General features: G+C 45.2%; 2 protein-coding genes across 8 annotated transcripts in view; one reads left to right on the top strand and one right to left on the bottom strand.

The window, feature by feature from the left end:
• The window catches only part of LOC146063453 (uncharacterized), a 94519-nt gene extending 89827 nt beyond the window's left edge, over window positions 1-4692 (bottom strand). For 4 of the 5 annotated variants that reach the window (XM_083175838.1, XM_083175840.1, XM_083175839.1 and 1 more), the window contains exons 1-2: window positions 4405-4692; window positions 1880-1994 (exon numbers count right to left, since the gene is read on the bottom strand). The gene's annotated coding sequence lies outside the window, so the exon portion shown is untranslated. The remainder of the gene's footprint in view (window positions 1-1879; window positions 1995-4404) is intronic. The other variant, XM_083175842.1, reaches the window with a different exon arrangement.
• Window positions 1-21225, top strand: part of LOC146063454 (serine palmitoyltransferase 3-like) — a 121987-nt gene that overhangs the window by 60987 nt on the left and 39775 nt on the right. For 2 of the 3 annotated variants that reach the window (XM_083175844.1, XM_083175843.1), the window contains exon 2: window positions 20952-21140. In XM_083175844.1, the coding sequence (XP_083031970.1) occupies window positions 20952-21140 (189 nt within the window). Of the gene's footprint in view, window positions 1-4856; window positions 4995-20951; window positions 21141-21225 lie in introns of those variants that run through there. The other variant, XM_083175845.1, reaches the window with a different exon arrangement.

The following is a 21225-nucleotide window of genomic DNA, read 5'->3' as shown; positions in this document are numbered from 1 at the left end:
TGGTAATAAATCATTTGAATTGGTCCTGTACCACCAATCCAGGGCACCCCTGCAAGTCTCGAAGGCACCCCAGGGTGCCGCAGCACACAGTTTGGGAACCACTGGCTTAACACAATATGTATTGATGAAAAAAATTGTAAAGCTAGAGTATCCTTTTACTGAAAATCAGATATAATCCTAAATCTGAAATTGGGGTCCATGTACTAAGATAAAGCTGACAAGATCAGTTATCAGACAGCTCCTAACTGCCATATTACAGGCTATGGGGCTGATGTATTAAGCCTTAACAAGAGATAAACGCGAGGGTGATAAAGAGTCATAAACATCGAACCAATCAGCTCCTATCTGCCATTTTTTAAACACAGCCTGTAACATGGAAGTTAGGTGCTGATTGGCTAATACTTTGTCTTTCTCCACTTTATCTCTCTGCAAGGGGCATATATAATAGGGTCCGAGTTTGCTGGAGGTGCAGGATGCCAGACAATCTTGGACATTTTTTTTAAGTGGCAATCATTTACAAGGACCTGGTTTGCCTTGTAAAGGATTGGCACTTTAAAAAAAGCATCCAAGGTAGTCCCACATGACCCTCTCCAGGAGGGACACAATGCTCTGCTCCTGGACTTCCCTCTTAATGTATGATTACCATCTCCTGTGGTGACACACCTTTCTTATTAATGAACCTGTTCAAAACAGGTGATGGCAATAACAATTAAGAGGGAAGTCCAGGAGCAGAGCATTGTGTCCCTCCTGGAGAGGGTCATGTTGGGAGGTATGCCCAAAGCTTAGTAAATAGACCACATAGTGAAGTTTTTGGTTTCTGATTCATTCAACATACACAAACTGTACTACACAAAATGATTACGAATATTGTATAAAATTAATTTAGACTTTGTGTATAAGGTGTATATGAAACATAAATACATTTTGTGTTTAGACTTGGGTGCCATCCCTAAGATTTCTCATTATGGTATCCAAAATATGTGTGGAAACCATTCCGCGGTAACTTGCTGGGATCCTGTAATAACTTTTATTGTCTGATGAGGTTCCAGAACAAAATAGTTTGAGAACCCCCTGGGTTAGATGATTCAACCTCCAAAACAGTCTTGTTAATTATCCTACCACTTCAATCACAGTAACTGCCCCGCCTAGTGTGATGGAGGTCAGAATGATACGAGGAGGGTATTGTTTGGGCACTTGTTGGTGTGTTTTGTTTAGCAGCTGCTACAAATGGGATAGTCATTCCTAAATACACAGACAATACAATAAAGCATTGCTGATATATTCAAGTGTGAAGAATATAAAAATATTTACACATAAGCACATGAAATAACAGTGTCATAGATTTAATACTTCCCAAAACCACTCTGGTACTATTATAACTATGCATACTGTGTTAGAATATAAAAGCAAAAACAAACTTCATCCAGATATTATAAAGAAATATTTCAGTAATAAGTAGAGTAGAGTAGAACCATGGTATGTTCCCATTTAATCCTCCTACAAAGAAAGATACACATAACTATAAATTTTGCTCCCCCCTGCCAAAAAGTTTGTGGCATCCAATATCTTATTAATTAATTTTTAAAGGTACAGCGCTGCTCTTTCTTGATTTTGCTTTGTACTATACCATACAGGAGTAACTGACCTGTTTCTAGCAGCTGCTGAGAGACCACTCATTTCAAGCGCCCCTTTAGTTCCAACCTACCTCAAGGTTGGCTCTAGACAATCCTTTTTTTACCAGTGGAGCAAGTTTATCCCAGCCAACCAGAAGCAAGATAAATGTTGGTACCGCATAGATAGATAGATAGATAGATAGATAGATAGATAGATAGATAGATAGAGCACTGGGGCAGCACTTATAGCAATATTAATAATTCACCTGTCTGGGTCTGGTGGCGAGGTTCCGCAGAGCTCACTGCTACATCCCTAGTGAATTCCATCCGCTGACATTTAGGATGCTGAACTCTTCGCAGCATGCCATGCTTGGGCAGCAACTGAAATGATGATTGACCTCATCACTATTCATATTTCAATTGATGATATGAGTGCAACAGGTACCACAAGGGTTAGGGAAGAGGATAGAGTAAGGCTGTGGAAGGGGAAGTTAAGGTTAGAGTAGGGTATGAGGCTGCAGGAGGGAAGGTTTAGGGAGAGGATAGGGTAAAGCTGGGTGAGGGAAGGTTAGGGTTAGCAGGGGGGGTTCTGGTAAGGTTAGGGGAGTTATTAGGGTAAAAGTTTTTAGGTTAGGGATAGGACGCAGGAGGGGAGGATAGGGAATGGATTAGAATGCTGTAGGACGGAATGCTGGGTTAAGGGACAAGTTAGGGTAAGGCTGCTTTTGGAAGGCTAGGGTTAGAGGACAGGTCAGGATAAGGCTGCAGGAGGAAAGGCTCGGGTTAGGGCATAAGTTAGGGTAAGGTTGCAAGAGGGGGGTTAGTGGAGAGGTTAAAGTAAGACCCCCAGTTAATACATGTTATTCGGGATCCTGTAAATTGTTTGACTTAAGATATTCCGCAACTCTCTCTTTTAATAGTGTTTTCATTACTTTTCTTTCTACTGATGTATGACTTACTGGTTTGTAGTTACTTAACTCTTCCTTGCTTCCACTTTTGAGCAGTGGTATATTACTCACTCTTTTTTAGTCCTCGGGAATTGCCCCAGTAGCTAGTGATTGGTTGAATAATTCTGTAATGATGCTACATCTTTAAGCTATTTTAGTATCCCAGGATGTATCCCATCTGGCCTATTAATTTATCAACTTTTAGTTTTAAGAGTTCTGTAAAGATACTTTCATTGATCTTATTTTTATGGAAGTTCTTGCAACTTAACTGCGATCACTTTTCCTCTTCTTCTGTAGGGAATACTGAGCAAAAATAATGATTCAGGTGATCTGCTATTGCCTTGTATCTATCCACCAAACGCTCACTCTCTTTTAGTTCTTATTATTCCACCATTTGATTTTCTCCTTTCACTTACGTACTGTACTTAAAAATGTTTTTACCAGTTGTTTGAGGGATTCTCCCATTACGGAGTTTAAAAATGTGCCACTTATAGTTGAATTTGCAGAAAATACCTCCCAGTTTACATCATGTGGATTAAAGTCTCTCATGATTATAAGCCATTTCAGTAATATCTAAAAAGTTTACTGTCCAATTTCTGCCCCTGTCCCGGAGATCCATAGATGACCCAAGTTCTGGAAGTGTCTTTCTATCCCATTTCTTTGGTCATCCAAATGGCTTCAGTTTTTTCATCAATATTTTGTATTAAGTAGCACATTTTTTCACATACATCATGTATGATACATGGATACACCTCCTATTCCTACCCTTCTGTCCTTGAATGTTATTGCACCATGGGGGTGATTCCGACTCACTTGGTGCGGGACTAATTCGGTCCCCGGTCTGATTTTTGGGGTTTGTGCATATGAGCATGTGCAAACATCCGGAGCAAATGCCTTCGGCGAGTTTCACACTCGCCAAAGCGTATGCTCCAGGATGGGTGGGTAGGGCGCGGAAGCAGGGAAACGCCAAGCGTTTTATGGGTGTGCCCATAAAAACATTGGGCGTATTCCTGCTTGGGGAAGGCGTCTGATGTCACATGACTTTAGCGCCCACCCTGAATTCGATCATCATCAGACAGAATATAAGTCCGTCTAGACTGACTTTTATCAGTGAAAGGGGGGGGGATCACTTAATAATGAGTGACTATGAAATGATTCTCCCAGTGCGGCTGCATACGAGCGGATGTGTATGAGAACGCATCCGCTCCCATGCTAATGAGCAGATTCAGACCCTTAGGGCCAGATGTGTGCACTGCAGGTGGGGCAGATTTAACATGTATACAGAGAATTAGATTTGGTTGGGGTGTGTTCAAACTGAAATCTAAATTGCAGTGTAAAAATAATGCAGCCAGTATTTACCCTGCACAGAAATAAAATAACTCACACAAATTTAAAGCTGTGAACACACGGGGGCGATAGGGGGTGTAATCGCTGGAAATATGGTCGCAGGCGACCATATTGCCAGTGATGGGAGTGTGCCCAGGCGCGCTCACGTTTTCAGCCCCGTTCTAATCGCTGGTCGCAGGAGCTTGCTCCTGCGACCAGCTGATTACCTCTTCGGCACCACCGGCTGAGGTTCCCTTTCATCTCTGGTCGCTGATGAAAAGGAGAAACTGAGCAATATATTGCTCAGCCATATATTGCTAGCAATATATGGCTGAGCAATATACAGATGGAGCCGGCCTTAGTGTTGCTGGCGAATCGCATACACACGCATACATATGCATATATACCTACACACATAAATATGCTTACATGAATATTCATACACATGTATACATGTGACCCAGGCAAAGATTGTCAAAATGGTGAGAAAGGGGTTCTAGGACCCAGGAATAACTCACCGTCGGTACTGTCTGTCAGGATTTCTCTCTCTTGTAAGGACAGTTCAGTGGTGGGGCTGTAGGGCATTTAAAGCAGCTGCTGCCACTGCCTTACACTTCTGCCGGTGCAGGCGGGAGACTGGGCTGCTCCCATGCTTCGTGAAGATCCTCGGCGGCAAGAGAAACTTAAGGGCTGCGCACAGGGGCGGATTGGCCCACCGGGAAACCGGGACTTTTCCCGGTGGGCCGGCATATTTTAGACATAAGTGGCCGCTCACCAGTCCCTATCTCCGTGCTGGGCCGCGGCCGCGGCCGCAGCCGCAGCACTATGCCCTAATTAAAGATGGCCGCGGCCATCCTCGGCGGCTCCCAAAGTTAAAATGGCCGCGGGAGGGCTGGTGCGCATGCGCGAGCGCACACAGCCGCTCCCGCGGTCTGGAGGAACTATGGCAGCGCTGCCTGCCCACGTGATGCTCCCCAGCAGCAGCAGCGCGCAGGAATGTTTCGTGCGCTGGGCTGGGGAGCCGGATCATCATCTGACGGGCAGCGGCGGCAGTAGCAGGCAGCCAGCACCCGACTGACTGACTCTGAGGGGCAGCCACAGGTGGCAGGTAAAGTGCCACTACTACTAATAATAAATAATACAGCCTGCCTCCGTATATATATATATATATATATATATATATATATATATATATATAGCTATATATATATAGATATATCTATATATATATATATATATATATATATATAGCTATATATATATATATAAATATATATATAGATATATCTATATATATATATATAGATATATCTATATGCATATTTATATATATATCTATATATAGATATATCTATATATTTATATATATAGATATATCTATATATAGATATCTATATATCTATATCTATATATCTATATCTATATATATATATATATATATATATATATATATATATATATATATATATATATATATATATATATATATATATTTCATCAGGACAACCAGAAACTTAGAAAATACACAATTTATACTTACATGTCAGAAGAACAAACAAACACACGATCCCCGGCCAGCTCCCACGCCGACGCGTCCTCCAGGCCGCCTTAGGATGACGTCACATAGTGACTGGGGTGTGCGTCACTGGCATGCGCCAGGACGCTGCCTCGTTGCTGGGCTGCACGTCAAGTTCAGGCATAGACGCCGGGCGTTACTATGGTAACGCCGGCTGACAGTAGCAGGAGGCGGAAATGTATTGGCCGTAACTTCACTGCGGAGTACAGCGCATAATGTTAAGTCTGCCGTGGCAGAGATAGTCAAGGCGGAGGGGGTAATTGCGGCATTGGGGGGAGCTGGAAGGGAGAAATATCTCAACAACATAATAATTATAATGGTACACAGTGCACAGAGAATAATAAAATATATTACACAGAGTAAAACGAGTTGAACTATAACGACTATTTCTAGTCGCCTTGACTATCTCTGCCACGGCAGTCTTAACATTATGCGCTGTACTCCGCAGTGAAGTTACGGCCAATACATTTCCGCCTCCTGCTACTGTCAGCCGACGTTACCATAGTAACGCCTGGCGTCTATGCCTGAGCTTGACGTGCAGCCCAGCAACGAGGCAGCGTCCTGGCGCATGCCAGTGACGCACACCCCAGTCACTATGTGACATCATCTTAAGGCGGCCCGGAGGACGCGTCGGCGTGGGAGCTGGCCGGGGATCATGTGTTTGTTTGTCCATCTGACATGTAAGTATAAATTGTGTATTTGCTATGTTTCTGGTTGTCCTGATGAAAATTGCATAACCGCAATTGTGTGGAGTGCCACTACTCCACTGTATATGTACCTTAAGAGCACCAGCGCGTTCTCTCAGTGTGCACCCAGGTATCACTTGCAGCTGAATTTAGGTTGGAGAGCCGGCCACAACACATTTACATATATATATATATATATATATATATATATATATATATATATATATATATATATATATATAAGGTGGAGAATAGCGCGGCACTCAGGACAGAGTAGAAATAAGACAACCGTAGCCAAACTTGAAGTTGACGTTTAGCCTTGCGGCTTTTATCAAAACACCATATGTATATGGTGCTAACATATTATCACACGTGTATTCTTTTGATGTCATCAATTTGTGTTTCTATTTTTATTATTATTTTATTTCTTTATTTCTTCACATCTTCTTAGTTTATATTTATTCTTTATCTTTTTTTTCTCACAGTTTTCATCTATATTTATTCACAATTTATTTTTATTATTATTATTTTTATTACTCCTTATGGTTAAGTTCAAGCTTAATTTTCTCTAGTTGGTTACATACCATTTATTTCATCTTGATGACAGTTGTACTACCCATGATGGGAATGGGATCATTCGTCAGACTGCATTTAGGTCTACAGTCATTAGGTCGACCCCACTAGGTCGACTGGCAGGAAGGTCGACCTGACTTAAGGTCGACATGGGCCAAGGTCGACATGACTTTAGGTCGAATTTGCATAAAGGTCGACATGAGGAAGGTCGACTGGTCATAAGGTCGACATGGGTTTTTCACTGTTTTTTTATCCGAATGTCGACACAGTCGACATGGACACAGTTGGCAATGAGAATCGGACCCTCGCATCGCTCGCTTCGCTCGCAATGCTTCGGGCACGGTGCCTCGCTGCGCTCGGCACACTATTTTATTCTCCCACCACGCCCTAGTGGATGGTAGGGCATGAAATACCGCCTGTCGGCACATGTCGGCTCAAAAAACAGTGAAAAACCCATGTCGACCTTATGACCAGTCGACCTTCCTCATGTCGACCTTTATGCAAATTCGACCTTAAGTCATGTCGACCTTGGCCCATGTCGACCTTAAGTCAGGTCGACCTTCCTGCCAGTCGACCTAGTGGGGTCGACCTAATGACTGTAGACCTAAATGCAGTCTGACGAATGACCGCATCCCCCATGATGTATCTCAGGGCTGGGCAATTGCGGCCCTCCAGATGTTGATGAACACACATCCCAGCATGCCTTGCATCAGTTTCAGCATGGCCACATAGCAAAACTAATGTAAAGCATCCTGGGATGTGTAGTTCACTAACATCTGGAGGGCCGCAATTGCCCAGCCCTGATGTATCTCCTTTGCTGTAAACTAATCAACATGCTCAGTGATATCTTTAGAAAGGTGTTATGGTGCATAGTTTGCATGATGTACATTAGTTATGTTGTGGTTCTCAGATGCACCACTTTGTGTCCCTCACTTAGGTTGTACAGCACGGGTGCCGGGGACGCACTGGCGTAACTAAGCTACCGCAGCCCCCGCCATGGCGGGGAGGCGCAGAGTAACTATGGGCGCCTGGGGGGCTGCGGTGCTATAGTTACCCGCTGCGCTGCTGCCCGGCCGCATCTGTGGTCACTGCCCGTCACTCGCTCCCGGCGCCGGCTCCTGCTGATAATGAAAAGTGACACTTAGAAAATGGCTGCCCCCGTATTGCAGACAGTTTTGGCAGCCATTTTCTAAGAGTCACTTATCATTATCAGCAGGAGCCGGCGCCGGGAGCGAGTGACAGGACAGTGACGCAGATGCGGCCGGGCAGCAGCGCGACAGGTATGGGTATGGGTATGGGAATGGATATCGGGGGGGGCGCGCGCCGAAGGGGGGGGGGGGGGCGCGCCGAAAAAATTGGGCGGGGGGGCGCAATATATATAGTTACGCCACTGCGGGGACGGCGTCCACACACGCTGCGTTGCTTAGCAGCGGCTGGGGGATGACGTCAGCAGCGTGCGCCGGGTCCAGTACGGTGCCCAGGAAGCATGCTGCACTCGGCAGCCAGGCTGTACAAGCGGGTGGGTAAGTATATATTGAGTATCACCGCCGCCGTGCGGGTGTTTGTCTATTTGTCAGGTTGCATACAGTCTTGTGGACGGTGCCAGGAGCACCGAAACGTTGACATATTTCATGTTACCTGCTGTACTACTAAAAAACTAAAACAAGTCCCCAGGAGTGACGCTGTATTCTTACTTCTTATCTGATAACTATTGAAGGCACCCAGGGCACTTATCATCTGTGACATTGAGTGTCGGATCTCTTCCTCTGTATTTATATAGATATAAAGATATATTTATATAGCTTTATATGGGGCAGTACGGATGGTGCAATGGTTAACATTACTGTCTCACAGCGATGAGGTAATTCGGGTTCATTTCCCACCATGGCCCTAACTGTGCGGAGTTTGTATATTCTCCCCATGCTTGCGTGGGTTTCCTCCGGGTACTCCGGTTTCCTCCCACAATCCAAAAATATACTGGTAAGTTATTTGGCTCTCAAAAAAATGAACCCTAGAATGTATGTGTGTGTATATATGGTAGAGAATATAGATTGTAAGCTCAACTGGGCAGGGACTGATGTGAATGTTCAAATATTCTCTGTAAAGCACTTTGGAATATGTGTGCGCTATATAAGAAACTGTTAAGAAATAAATATATATATTTATATATATTTACAGTATGCCTTTGATATAGGACCTTTTTTGATTGATTCGGTCCCCCGCGTGTTCGCACGGGGGACCGATGGTGTGCGTCTGCGTGTTTGCAGACACAGGGGGCCCTATTCTAATTCACTCTTTCTGACAAAATCCTTCTTAGATGGACAAAACCATGTGCACTGCAGGGGGGCAGATGTAACATGTGCAGAGAGAATTAGATTTGGTGAGTTATTTTGTTTCTGTGCAGGGTAAATACTGGCCACTTTATTTTTACACTGCAATATAGATCTCACCTTGAAGTAAAACCCCACCCAAATCTAATTCTCTATGCACAAATAACATCTGCCCCACCTGCAGTGCACATGGTTTTGTCCATCTAAGAAGGATTTTGTCAGAAAGAGTGAACTAGAATAAGGCCCAGGGTGCGTGCACCCATGGTGAACATTCTGTTTGCCGGGTGCACACACCAAGGACAGTGGGCGGGGTTGGAGAATGACAGGGAGTGTCGGGCAGCCCCATTACCATATGCGAACACAGAATGTTTCATGCGCGTTTTCATGGTAATGAGGCAATGTCGCAGGTGAGGAATATATGTGTGCTTTACAGCAAGTGTTCTTATGAAGTGTATTCAATGCCCTTAGTGCAAACTATGACAGAGAGCAGTGCCGATAGCTCACCGTCATGGCTCAGGCTCGCCCCCAGTATTTAACCAACCCCCTTCACTCGCCGTTTCCACCTCGCTTCTTTTCAGTGAGGTGGAAATGGTGAGTGCGGCCATCAAAAAGGCAGAGCTCGCCACAAAATGCAGTGGGCTTGCTACATTTGCGACAAACCTCGCTATTCCAGGGAATCATCACCGTGTTCTGACAGCGAGGCCCTGGAACATTGAAGGCCATGCCCTCACACCGACAAAACGTGCATATATTCCTTTCACCGCTGCCAAAGTTGTGAGGTATGCATTAGGTGTGAGGGGCATTGCAATGTGTGCCATAATGTGTCAGGGGCATTACAGTGTGCAGCAGCATAGTATCAGTATCATAGGCATTGTGGTGTTTGGCATTATGGGGGAAATTTACTAAAGGAAATTTGTAAAAAAAAAATAGGTGTATTTGTATCCAGAAATACACTTATTTTTGACATTTACTATCCCGAACTACGGCTATTCGTATTGATAGCACATCAATACGAATACGAATTGCCGTATTTTTGGGATAGTAAATGTGAAAAATAAGTGTATTTCTGGATACAAATACACCTATTTTTTTTTACAAATTTCCTTTAGTAAATTTCCCCCTATGTGTCAGAGGAATTGCGGTCTGTGGCATAATGTGTCAGGAATTACAGTGTGCAGCATATTGTGCAGGGGCATCACGGTGTGCGGCATAGTATCAAGGGAATTGGACAAATTTTAGTAGCTCTCCAGGAGTTTTTTTTTTGTCTCGAGTAGCTCACGCTCAATTAAGGTTGGAGACCACCGTATTAGTGCAATGTAGCTGTTTATTATGTCATGTCCGTTTTTCTGGTGGTTGCCAAGTAACAGAGTCTGTGATGCCGTCCACTTTTGGTGAGGTCTGATGATGTCACCGAATGAACACGCCTGCTGAGATTGGGAAGTTTGGTGATGGAAAGGGCCTCTGATAGCTGTGGTGGAGGTGGTATTTATGTAAGCACTGATTATGCACTGTAAAATTTCAGGAAAACGACGTTTCCCTTTTGATACAGCTCTGAGAAGAGAGCATCCTTCCCTGTCAACCGACCCCGCCTCTCAGCAGACCCCGCCTCTCAGCAGACCCCGCCCCCTATTAGGGCTGCTTCCAAAAATTTCCCGGGCTGGTTTTCCAACCCAATCCGCCCCTGGCTGCGCAGCGTCATCGTCATGAACGTGACTGGTCAGAACGTGACTGGTCACTGGACCAAGTCAGTAAGGGGAGAGGGGGGATGATGGTGCAGCCGCTGGACTCCCTGTAGGTGTCCTTTATACTCGGCCGGGCCCCTCCGACTCTGTCTGGCTTGCAGATGCATGGATGAGAGGGCAGCGGTGAGTGACAAGCAGCACAGCCGCTCACTTGAATCATGTGGGCGGCAGCGCTGCTCGTCTCCCGCCGCTGTCCGTTCCGCCATGCTGGAGCTGCAGCACGCTCGGCCATCCACACAATCCGATGCACATCCAGCCCTGGGCGGCCCACAACAGTACCTGCTAGAGCGGCCCTGGGGGCACATGGCACCCTGCCCCCCGGCCCAGCCCGCCCCTGCATCTGCCCTACCTGCAGTGCACATGGTTTTGCCCATTTTGAGAACAAATTTACTGCGATCAGATCTGAATAAGGGCCTTAAGTTTAGGAATCTGTTGTTCCTAACCATGGTCAGACAGTACATAGCAAAATGGCAAGAGTGAAGTTGTCCACTTTGTCCTTTACAACATGGCTGCACCTCACTAAATCTAAAGATATAGCTAATTAAGACAAGCTGCACCTGACTACAAATGGCCAAATGATCAGGGGAGATAATTAGCACTGTGTTTGAGTAAACACCAGGCAGCGTGCAACAATAAACTATGATTCACTGAACAAGACTCCCACACAGGCAACACTAATTAAAAGCAAGTCATTATATCAAACACATATATTTATTTGCATGAGAGAGAAATGCACTGAGTAGGATGGAGTTGACTCTTCCTAGTTCAAATACACAGATGAGATGCATTGTAGATTTTGCTGCATGAGAATAAATGACATACTTTTGTGACATAAGGCACAATGTAGTATGTTCCCTTCAGTTTGCCTTCAATTTAACAATGATATAATGCTACTAGTATGCACTAAGCTTAAAAAGTGATAAAATGGAGAGTGATATACAGCTGTGTCACAGGCTGTGTTTGAAAAAGGTCAGGCAGGAGCTGATTGGCTGGTGGTTTATCACTCTCCATTTTATCATTTTTGAAGCTTAGTGCATCCCTTCTCGCAGGGTCCTTGTACCTCTATGACTGTGTTATGACCCAGTTTTGTTATATTACTTTTGCTTCCAATTGTAAAGAGCAGAAAGTGTTAATAACAAACAATAAAAACACTATGCTTTAGCATAGATGACTACCCTCCTGCATTCTGCATGAGACTCCCTGACATAGCAGCAATCTCCCTCTCTCCCTCATTAGTCTAGCAATCTCCCTCATGTCGTCTATGCCACATTACACTGTTAAATTTTTTTGGGGAAAAAAAGGAATGAGACACAGATACATTTACACTGAATCATCAGCACCATTTCCCAGCACTTTACCAAGTATAGCCTGATGCTGCCATAAATACGAGGGATCCCCAGTAATTCCCCCCCCCCCCCCCCCCCCCGAATTTAGGGAACCAGGACCAGCTTTTATGAATTAATTTTTTGTTTTCCATTTTTTTTACACAGAACTGCCCACTTCCATTACGGAAAAATCACATTCACGTTAATAAAAACCACACTTATCTAAAAAAAAAACTGCACATTGCCATTATAATTGGCTCCCAACACAATTAACCCAATTATGCCTGAGTGTGCGTGTACATGTGGTAGGGAATATAGATTGTAAGCTCCACTGGGGCAGGGACTGATGTGATTGTTCAAATATTCTCTGTAAAGCGCTGCGAAATATGTATGCTCTATATAAGAAACTGTTAATAAATACATAAATAACTACTAAAAATCGCCAGAATTCGCAAGCCAAAGAATCGCACCCTATCTCATTTGCTACTTTTGCCCGAAAATCACAAATGTGATGTGCGATATGGTGCCCCCTATTACATCTTGCCCCTTATTTTAAATACCTGTATGTGTACCTGTATACTCTCTGACACAAACGAGTGCCCCCATACAGAGTCTCCTTTTCCCTTTTCCTCCCTTGCTTCATAATTACACAGTACACAGTACACCCTAGAGTTTTGTGGCAACCTTTATCCGAAAGATTCATGGTAAGGTTATAAATAAATATACCAATATGACTTAAGCATCAGACTAGTGGTTCCCAAGCTTTCTTGAAACGCAGCGCTCTAGAGTATCAGCATTTGTTTCTCTGCACCAGAAGGCCAATACTTACTTTGATAAATTCAGGGGGGGGGGGGGGAATTAAGTAAATTGTGCTTTCCTGACAGATTTCAGTTCTGCGGAGCAACATTAAGTGGTGGTGTCAGGGTTGTGCTTTTAGTTTTCCACATATTTTATGATTGACAGCCAGCAGCAATGGCTTTGTCAATCCACGGAGAGCACTCACCAGTAACACATCAGGTTTTTTAATTTGTACTTTTTAAAACAATAGCATCTTACTTTGTGGATCAGAGGATCCTGTAGGTCGAGGTTTCGGCCACTAGAGGGCTTTTATCAAGACAGCTCAATACTCACAACCTCACAGTTCAGGGATTTCAAGTAGATATAAATAGATATATTTATACTGTAAATATGTATATATATATAATACATATATATATATATAATATTTGAACTAATGGGTCGCTGTTAACACTTGATCCCTACTAGTGGGATCCCTTCTCCTTATGTCGCCCCAGTAATGTTAAATAGCGCCCCTGTTCAAATTACTCTATGATAATTCATTCTTTCCTTATACAAATAAAAATCTATTTTCTTCCATAAAACATTTATTTAAAACATACAAACTAAAATTAACATTTCACCGCAGCTCATAATCATAGGAGTGATTTTCTTGATTCTTTAGATGAAGAATTTATACCCGACGCATTTCATCTCACAAAGAGACTTCATCAGGGGTAAAGTTTACAAGTATATCTCTTGACTTTCTGTTAGGTTCCTATTAGTCTGAAGGTGATCACACCTCTCTTTAAGGTTCCTGTCCTTATTGGGGACCAGATTTAAGGTGTAGGACAATTCTTCTTAGGAGTTTTTATTTTCAATATAGTTTTTTCTTATAAAGATGTACCGCGATAATCCTTTGGAGATGGCTGGAGGGGTGAATCTTTTAACCCTCTTTGTTTTTAACAAGTTGTACCCTTAGAATAAATGAGGAAAAAATCTGGGGGAAAAATGTATGTCCTTAAAAGAACAAATTATCTTTTCTCCTTGAGAAGATGAATAAATGATAAGAAAGTGGTCGCTCCTGGCTGCAGGTACTAGTGAGCTCCTCTGTGCTCCAACCACAACTTGTCAGATATATATATATATCTCTTATATATTTGGCTACATGTGTCAATCATCCTGAGAGTGTGTGCATAACGCTGGACAGGGTCACACATGAAACTCCACCCCCCACCCAGCCTTACATAATACCACACACACATGTAGCCTAATATATAAGAGATAATACACACATATTGGCCCCTGCCTGCCTGCACTACACCCCCCCCCCCCTGCAATACCAAACACCTATAATACTCACAGACACATGTAGCTCAGCCATCGTCGATGGGGGCGGAAGGGAGTGCAGTGAATAAATTAAGTCTGCGCAGCTGCAGATCTGTGGTGCTGACATAGCAGCCTCTGGCAGCCAGGGGGAGCAGCTCTGCCTCCTCTCAGGCTGACCTCGAGTCGCAGACAGAGTCACATGGTCACAGCCTGAGAGGAGAGAAGCATGATGCAACTGTGACTCGGCTACCTCCTCCTTTATAGTAAAGCTCTGGGCTGGCTGTAGCTCCTCTCAGGCATTTCCAATCTGCCGCTGGCCGGGTGAAGCAAGACTGCCCTGTGAGTGTCAGGCGCCACAGGTATGTCACATGTGGGAGGGGGATGCCAGCAAGTATGGGGAAGGAGGGGGAGGAGGGGGAGAGGAGAAGGTTGTCTATAATAACTTAGGGGGGGGGGGGACAAGGCAGCAGCAACCCGCTCCCCCCCCCCCCCCCCCGGCCTGCACACCCACCCCTGGCACACACACACACACCACCACCACCCCCCCCCTCCTGCACACAGCAGCAGCAGCAACCCGCTTCCCCCCCCCCGGCCTGCACACCCCACCGTCCTGCACACCCACCCCTGGCACACACACACACCCGCCTGCACACAGCAGCAAGGTCACCGGGCAGACACACACAGGTGTACTCATAACTCACTGACACACTTCCCAGGTCACCAGGCAAACACACAGGTGTACTCATTACTCACTGACACACTTCCCAGGTCACCAGGCAAACACACAGGTGTACTCATTACTCACTGACACACTTCCCAGGTCACTGCGCAGACACACAGGTGTACTCATTACTCACTAATATACTACCCAGGTCACAGCGCAGACACACAAGTGTACTCATTACTCACTGACCCACTTCCCAGGTCACAGCGCAGACACACAGGTGTACTCATTACTCACTGACACACTTCCCAGGTCACATCGCAGACACACAGGTGTACTCATTACTCACTGACACACATCCCAGGTCACCGCGCAGACACACAGGTGTACTCATTACTCACTAACATACTTCCCAGGTCACCGCGCAGACACACAGGTGTACGCATTACTCACTTACATACTTCCCAGGTCACCGCGCAGACACACAGGTGTACTCATTACTCACTGACACACTTCCCAGGTCACAGCGCAGACACACAGGTGTACTCATTACTCACTGACACACTTCCCAGGTCACAGCGCAGATACACAGGTGTACTCATTACTCACTAACATACTTCCCAGGTCACCGCGCAGACACACAGGTGTACTCATTACTCACTAACATACTTCCCAGGTCACCGCGCAGACACACAGGTGTACTCATTACTCACTAACATACTTCCCAGGTCACCGCGCAGACACACATGTGTACTCATTACTCACTGACACACTTCCCAGGTCACAGCACAGACACACAGGTGTACTCTTTACTCACTGACACACTTCCCAGGTCACAGCACAGACACACAGGTGTAATTACTCACAGACACTTCCCAGGCTACAGCGCAGACACAGGTGTACTCATTACTCACTAACATACTTTCCAGGTCACAGCGCAGACACACAGGTGTACTCATTACTCACTGACACACTTCCCAGATCACCTCGCAGACACACAGGTGTACTCATTACTCACTGACACACTTCCCTCATCACTGCGCAGACACAGGTGTACTCATTACTCACTGACACACTTTCCTCATCACTGCACAGACACACAGGTGTACTCATTACTCACTGACACTTCCCAGGTCACCACGCAGACACACAGGTGTACTCATTACTCACTGACACACTTCCCACGTCACCACGCAGACACACAAGTGTACTCATTACTCACTGACACTTCCCAGGTCACCACGCAGACACACTGGTGTACTCATTACTCACTGTCACTTCCCAGGTCACCGCGCAGACACACAGGTGTACTCATTACTCACTGTCATACTTCCCACGTCACCACGAAGACACACAAGTGTACTCATTACTCACTGACACTTCCCAGGTCACCACGCAGACACACAGGTGTACTCATTACTCACTGTCACTTCCCAGGTCACCGCGCAGACACACAGGTGTACTCATTACTCACTGACACACTTCCCACGCCATCGCGCAGACACACAGGTGTACTCATTACTCACTGACACACTTCCCTCATCACTGCGCAGACACAGGTGTACTCATTACTCACTGACACCCTTTCCTCATCACTGCGCAGACACACAGGTGTACTCATTACTCACTGACACTTCCCAGGTCACCACGCAGACACACAGGTGTACTCATTACTCACTGACACACTTCCCACGTCACCACGCAGACACACAAGTGTACTCATTACTCACTGACACTTCCCAGGTCACCACGCAGACACACATGTGTACTCATTACTCACTGTCACTTCCCAGGTCACCGCGCAGACACACAGGTGTACTCATTACTCACTGTCATACTTCCCACGTCACCACGAAGACACACAGGTGTACTCATTACTCACTGACACACTTCCCAGGTCACAGCGCAGACACACAAGTGTACTCATTACTCACTGACACTTCCCAGGTCACCACGCAGACACACAGGTGTACTCATTACTCACTGTCACTTCCCAGGTCACCGCGCAGACACACAGGTGTACTCATTACTCACTGACACACTTCCCACGCCATCGCGCAGACACACAGGTGTACTCATTACTCACTGACACACTTCCCTCATCACTGCGCAGACACAGGTGTACTCATTACTCACTGACACCCTTTCCTCATCACTGCGCAGACACACAGGTGTACTCATTACTCACTGACACTTCCCAGGTCACCACGCAGACACACAGGTGTACTCATTACTCACTGACACACTTCCCACGTCACCACGCAGACACACAAGTGTACTCATTACTCACTGACACTTCCCAGGTCACCACGCAGACACACATGTGTACTCATTACTCACTGTCACTTCCCAGGTCACCGCGCAGACACACAGGTGAACTCATTACTCACTTGCACACTTCCCACGTCACCGCGCAGACACACAGGTGTACTCATTACTCACTGTCACTTCCCAGGTCACCGCGCAGACACACAGGTGTACTCATTACTCACTGACACACTTCCCAGGTCAACACGCAGACACACAGGTGTACTCATTACTCACTGACACACTTCCCAGGTCAACACGCAGACACACCACCAAAATCCCTAACCCAACACACCTCTTCCCGCCAACACCATCCGCCCCACCCAAAATTAAACACATTCAACCACAAATAACAAACATAATTCACATTAAAATATATTTATAATTTTAATGGGGCGTAGCCCCTTACGACGGTGTGAAGAGCGCCCGTAGGGCGCGATGAAACACCTAGTATATATGTGTGTGTGTGTGTGTGTGTGTGTGTGTGTGTGCGTGTCTAGTGTCACCAAAACACTGCCATCTGTTGGCAGCAAATAAAACTACATCTAGCTTTCGAAGAATTTGCTTCGAGCAGGCTTATACTGCTATCTGTTGGCAGCAAGTGAATCTACATCTAGCTTTTAAAGCATTTGCTTGGAGCGGGCTTGCTAGTGCAGTATAACTACCTTGTGTCTTGTTGATGTGCTCAGCCTTACCATGGTGTACAGTATGACCTGTGACATGCATTAAGTTTCCTTGGCCAATCGCTGCGTCTATGGTCCTCAGTGTTGCCCGTTTCTTTGTATTACTCCAACAGAGCTTGAACAGTGTCACAGCGCTGACTTTTAACACTTGAGTTCTCACAGTCTCATACCCCTTTCACATCGCACTTTTAAAACGGTATATTGCCATTTTTTTTCCATTTTAAAACGTTTAAGGCTGCAATGTGAAAGTGCCAAAGTTGATTTACCGGTTAAAGTTAACCGGTATTTCAACACGGTTAAAAAGCAGAGTCCTACACATTTTAAAGCCGTTTTTTTTGGCAGTTTGAACAGCTCTATTTCAATGGCTTGAAACGTGTCCCTTGGGGGTTAAACGGGTTGAATGTTGAATGGTATTAAATGATTTTTAAAACGGTTTTCACCTGCAATGTGAAAGGTCTCAAGGCTCAGACCCGTTTTAAAGTCCCATTTAAGAATACCGTGTCATTACCCATTTCTGCAATGTAAAAGCAGTATCATTAGATCCAGTTCATCAATAATGACACAAGACTCAATAAGAAAGTTTTCTTTATATATATCATATAATGAGCAAAAATCAATCACAAAAATAATAAATTCCAGGGTAATCACAATATCAATTATTTCTGTTTGTGTCGTTCTGAAAACGTTTGCAGTGAGAGAATCCCATTTAAATCAAAAGCAGCTATAGCTATGAATGTAAGTCCAGCTTTATGCTTTCACAGCATTTATAATTGTAGCTCTGCTGTGTGCTCACCTGTTTTCATATCTGCGTGTACATCAGGGAAGGGAGACATGCTGGCTGGCAAGCCCAAGGTGCAGGGTGACACAGTGTTTTGCGGCGTCAAATGACATTTTTTTCTACCTGACTGACAATGCTATTGAGGCACTTTGTTGGCTACACGTTAGTTCGAAGCAGTCTGCGGCTCCAGCATCCTCGTCTGCGTCTACCTTGTCTCTTTTTGCTATGCTCATTCTTATGATCTGTTACATGAAACTGTCTTCCACAACCTGCACTTTTGGCTGTTCCTCACACAGTTTTAAGCCTCCAACAAAGCTGTTTCTGTTTCAGTTAATGACTGTGTTTCAACCTACATATAAAAATAATGTTCATTATCACCTGTTTGGTATGACTGGTCATGCACCTTACTATAATCCTGTAATAACTTTATCTCAGTTTACCCAGAAGGACTGAAGCTTTTTTTTTTTTAAGGCAAAGGGTGGTCACACCAAATATTGATTTGATTTATGTTCTCTTCTGTTTATTCTCTTTGCATTTTGTTAATCGATAGAAATAAACTATTGACACTTCTATTTTTTTAAAGCATTCTTACATTGGTGCTTTGTTTCCATACCTGACTAAAACTTTTGCAGTGCTGTATGTCTGTAAGAATCATAAATAGAGGACCTACACTTGTAATGGGGTTTATCAAACTAAAAAAGGTGTGGAGGATTATAAAGTTTGCTGTGGAAATGCTTTTGCGGTATGAAAGATTTTTGGAAAGGTTGTGCAGGTCCAAGACCAGATTATGTAGAGAGCAATGAGCACTATTAGTTTGAGCGTGGAGCAATATGCCTATATTCACAAGCATCTTCATTCCTCTATCTGCATTGGGCCCTTGTATGGCTCACCTTCCACAATGTAACCTTCATAGTGCACCCTACATGGCTGCCTCATCTGGAATTCTTGTGGATGGGATGATAAAGACATGGACCTGGCTGTTTTGTTGGGACCCTACTCTATGCTGCTTCTACCTAATTTTGTTTACTTTCTTCTAGGGGTAACCTGTTCCACCCAGGGTCTTCCTATGCAGTGTGCCCAAGATGGCTGCCTCACTTCTGCTTATGGTGGAGAAGCAGGCACCCGTTACTCCCTCATGTATTAACCACCCTCCCGCGTGCGCTGATAAGGAGAGCCGTTATGCCCTGTGTTAACGGCTCTCCTTATCGGCGCCCCCTCAGGCCTGCGCATGCGTGTTTTAATAAGTTCCTCTCTCTCCCCCTTCTAGTGCGAGATCTCCAGCGCAGCCCAGAGCCACAGCAGGGCTAGCATTGTCCCTCAGTGGGAGATAGGACAACGCTAGCCCTGAGCTGGCGAAAGCGGCCAGGACGATTTAACACCTGGGTGGCTGTTAATAGAATAGAATAGAATCAACTTTATTGGCCATGTGTGCTTGCGCACACTAGGAATTGTTTGCGGATTACAGTGCAGCATCAACCAGGGAGTTGGGGGGGGGGACATTACATACATTGCATTAAGACATTACATGTGGGGAACACATACCCGCCCAGCTGCACAGCACCTAGGCAGCCATAAGCCGCGCCACTGGTCGTTGCAGCAGCCAGGTAGGTAACAATATAAGCAGAGACAGACCAGTTATCGCAAGGGAACAAGTACCCGCTGTGCTTCGCAGTGCCTAGGCAGCCATCAGCGGCGCCACTGGTCACTGCAAGAGCCAGGTAGGTAACAATACAAATAGAGACAGTAGTTTTCACACAGGGAGCACATAACCGCCGAGCTGCACATCGCCCCGGGAGCTAATCACTGGGGGGGATTGCAGGTGACAGCACTGACGAGCGTAACTCTACGGGCTGTCACTAGCGCAGTTAGGTGCGCTACTAATACATTGCGGTAAACGTTATTCCCCCCCTCCCCAGTTTCTGCACTTAACGCCCCTACTGGTGGAGAACAAGGGTCGCATGCGATACATCACATGTGAAAGGACCGACTGCGATGTATCGCATGCGATCCTGCCACGCGGCAAGGTCCTGGGCGGCTTGCCGGGTATCGACTGGCCATACACTGCTCCGATACATCGCAGTAGTTTTTGGCCAGCTTCAGCTTCACTAAAACCACTCTGGGTTAAGTAACTGGACTTTTCATAGCTGTAAGGAATCTGCTGAACAGAAACTCTGCTACGTCCTCAGCTTGTACACACATATTTCCAACTATATTTAGAGATGTATGTTTCGTCCAATAATTAATAATAATAGTATATTAGTAGATTATTCACATTGTATTCTTCTGTTTCTGCAGAATGGAGCAGCAAATGGCTATCTGTACAAGAGGGAGTTCAAAGAGTCCTTTGAAGAAGCTCCTCTGTACATTCCCATTCTCACCTACCTCGGTTATGGAATTCTCATCTTATTTGGTTATTTACGGGATTTCCTGAGAGCATGCAGGCTGGAAAAGTGTCACATGGCCGAGGAAAGGAAAGAGCAGAAAGTAAGGATATTTTATACCCAAGCATGGGCGGATTCAGGGGGTGGGCACCCAGACATGTGCCCCCCTATCATTTCATTATGTAGTT

The sequence above is a fragment of the Crinia signifera genome, chromosome 3, assembly GCF_055691185.1.
Source record: "Crinia signifera chromosome 3, ASM5569118v1, whole genome shotgun sequence".
Lineage (NCBI taxonomy): Eukaryota > Metazoa > Chordata > Amphibia > Anura > Myobatrachidae > Crinia > Crinia signifera.
The sequence above is the reverse complement of the archived record's forward strand: the minus strand, read 5'-3'. Positions and strand labels throughout refer to the sequence as shown.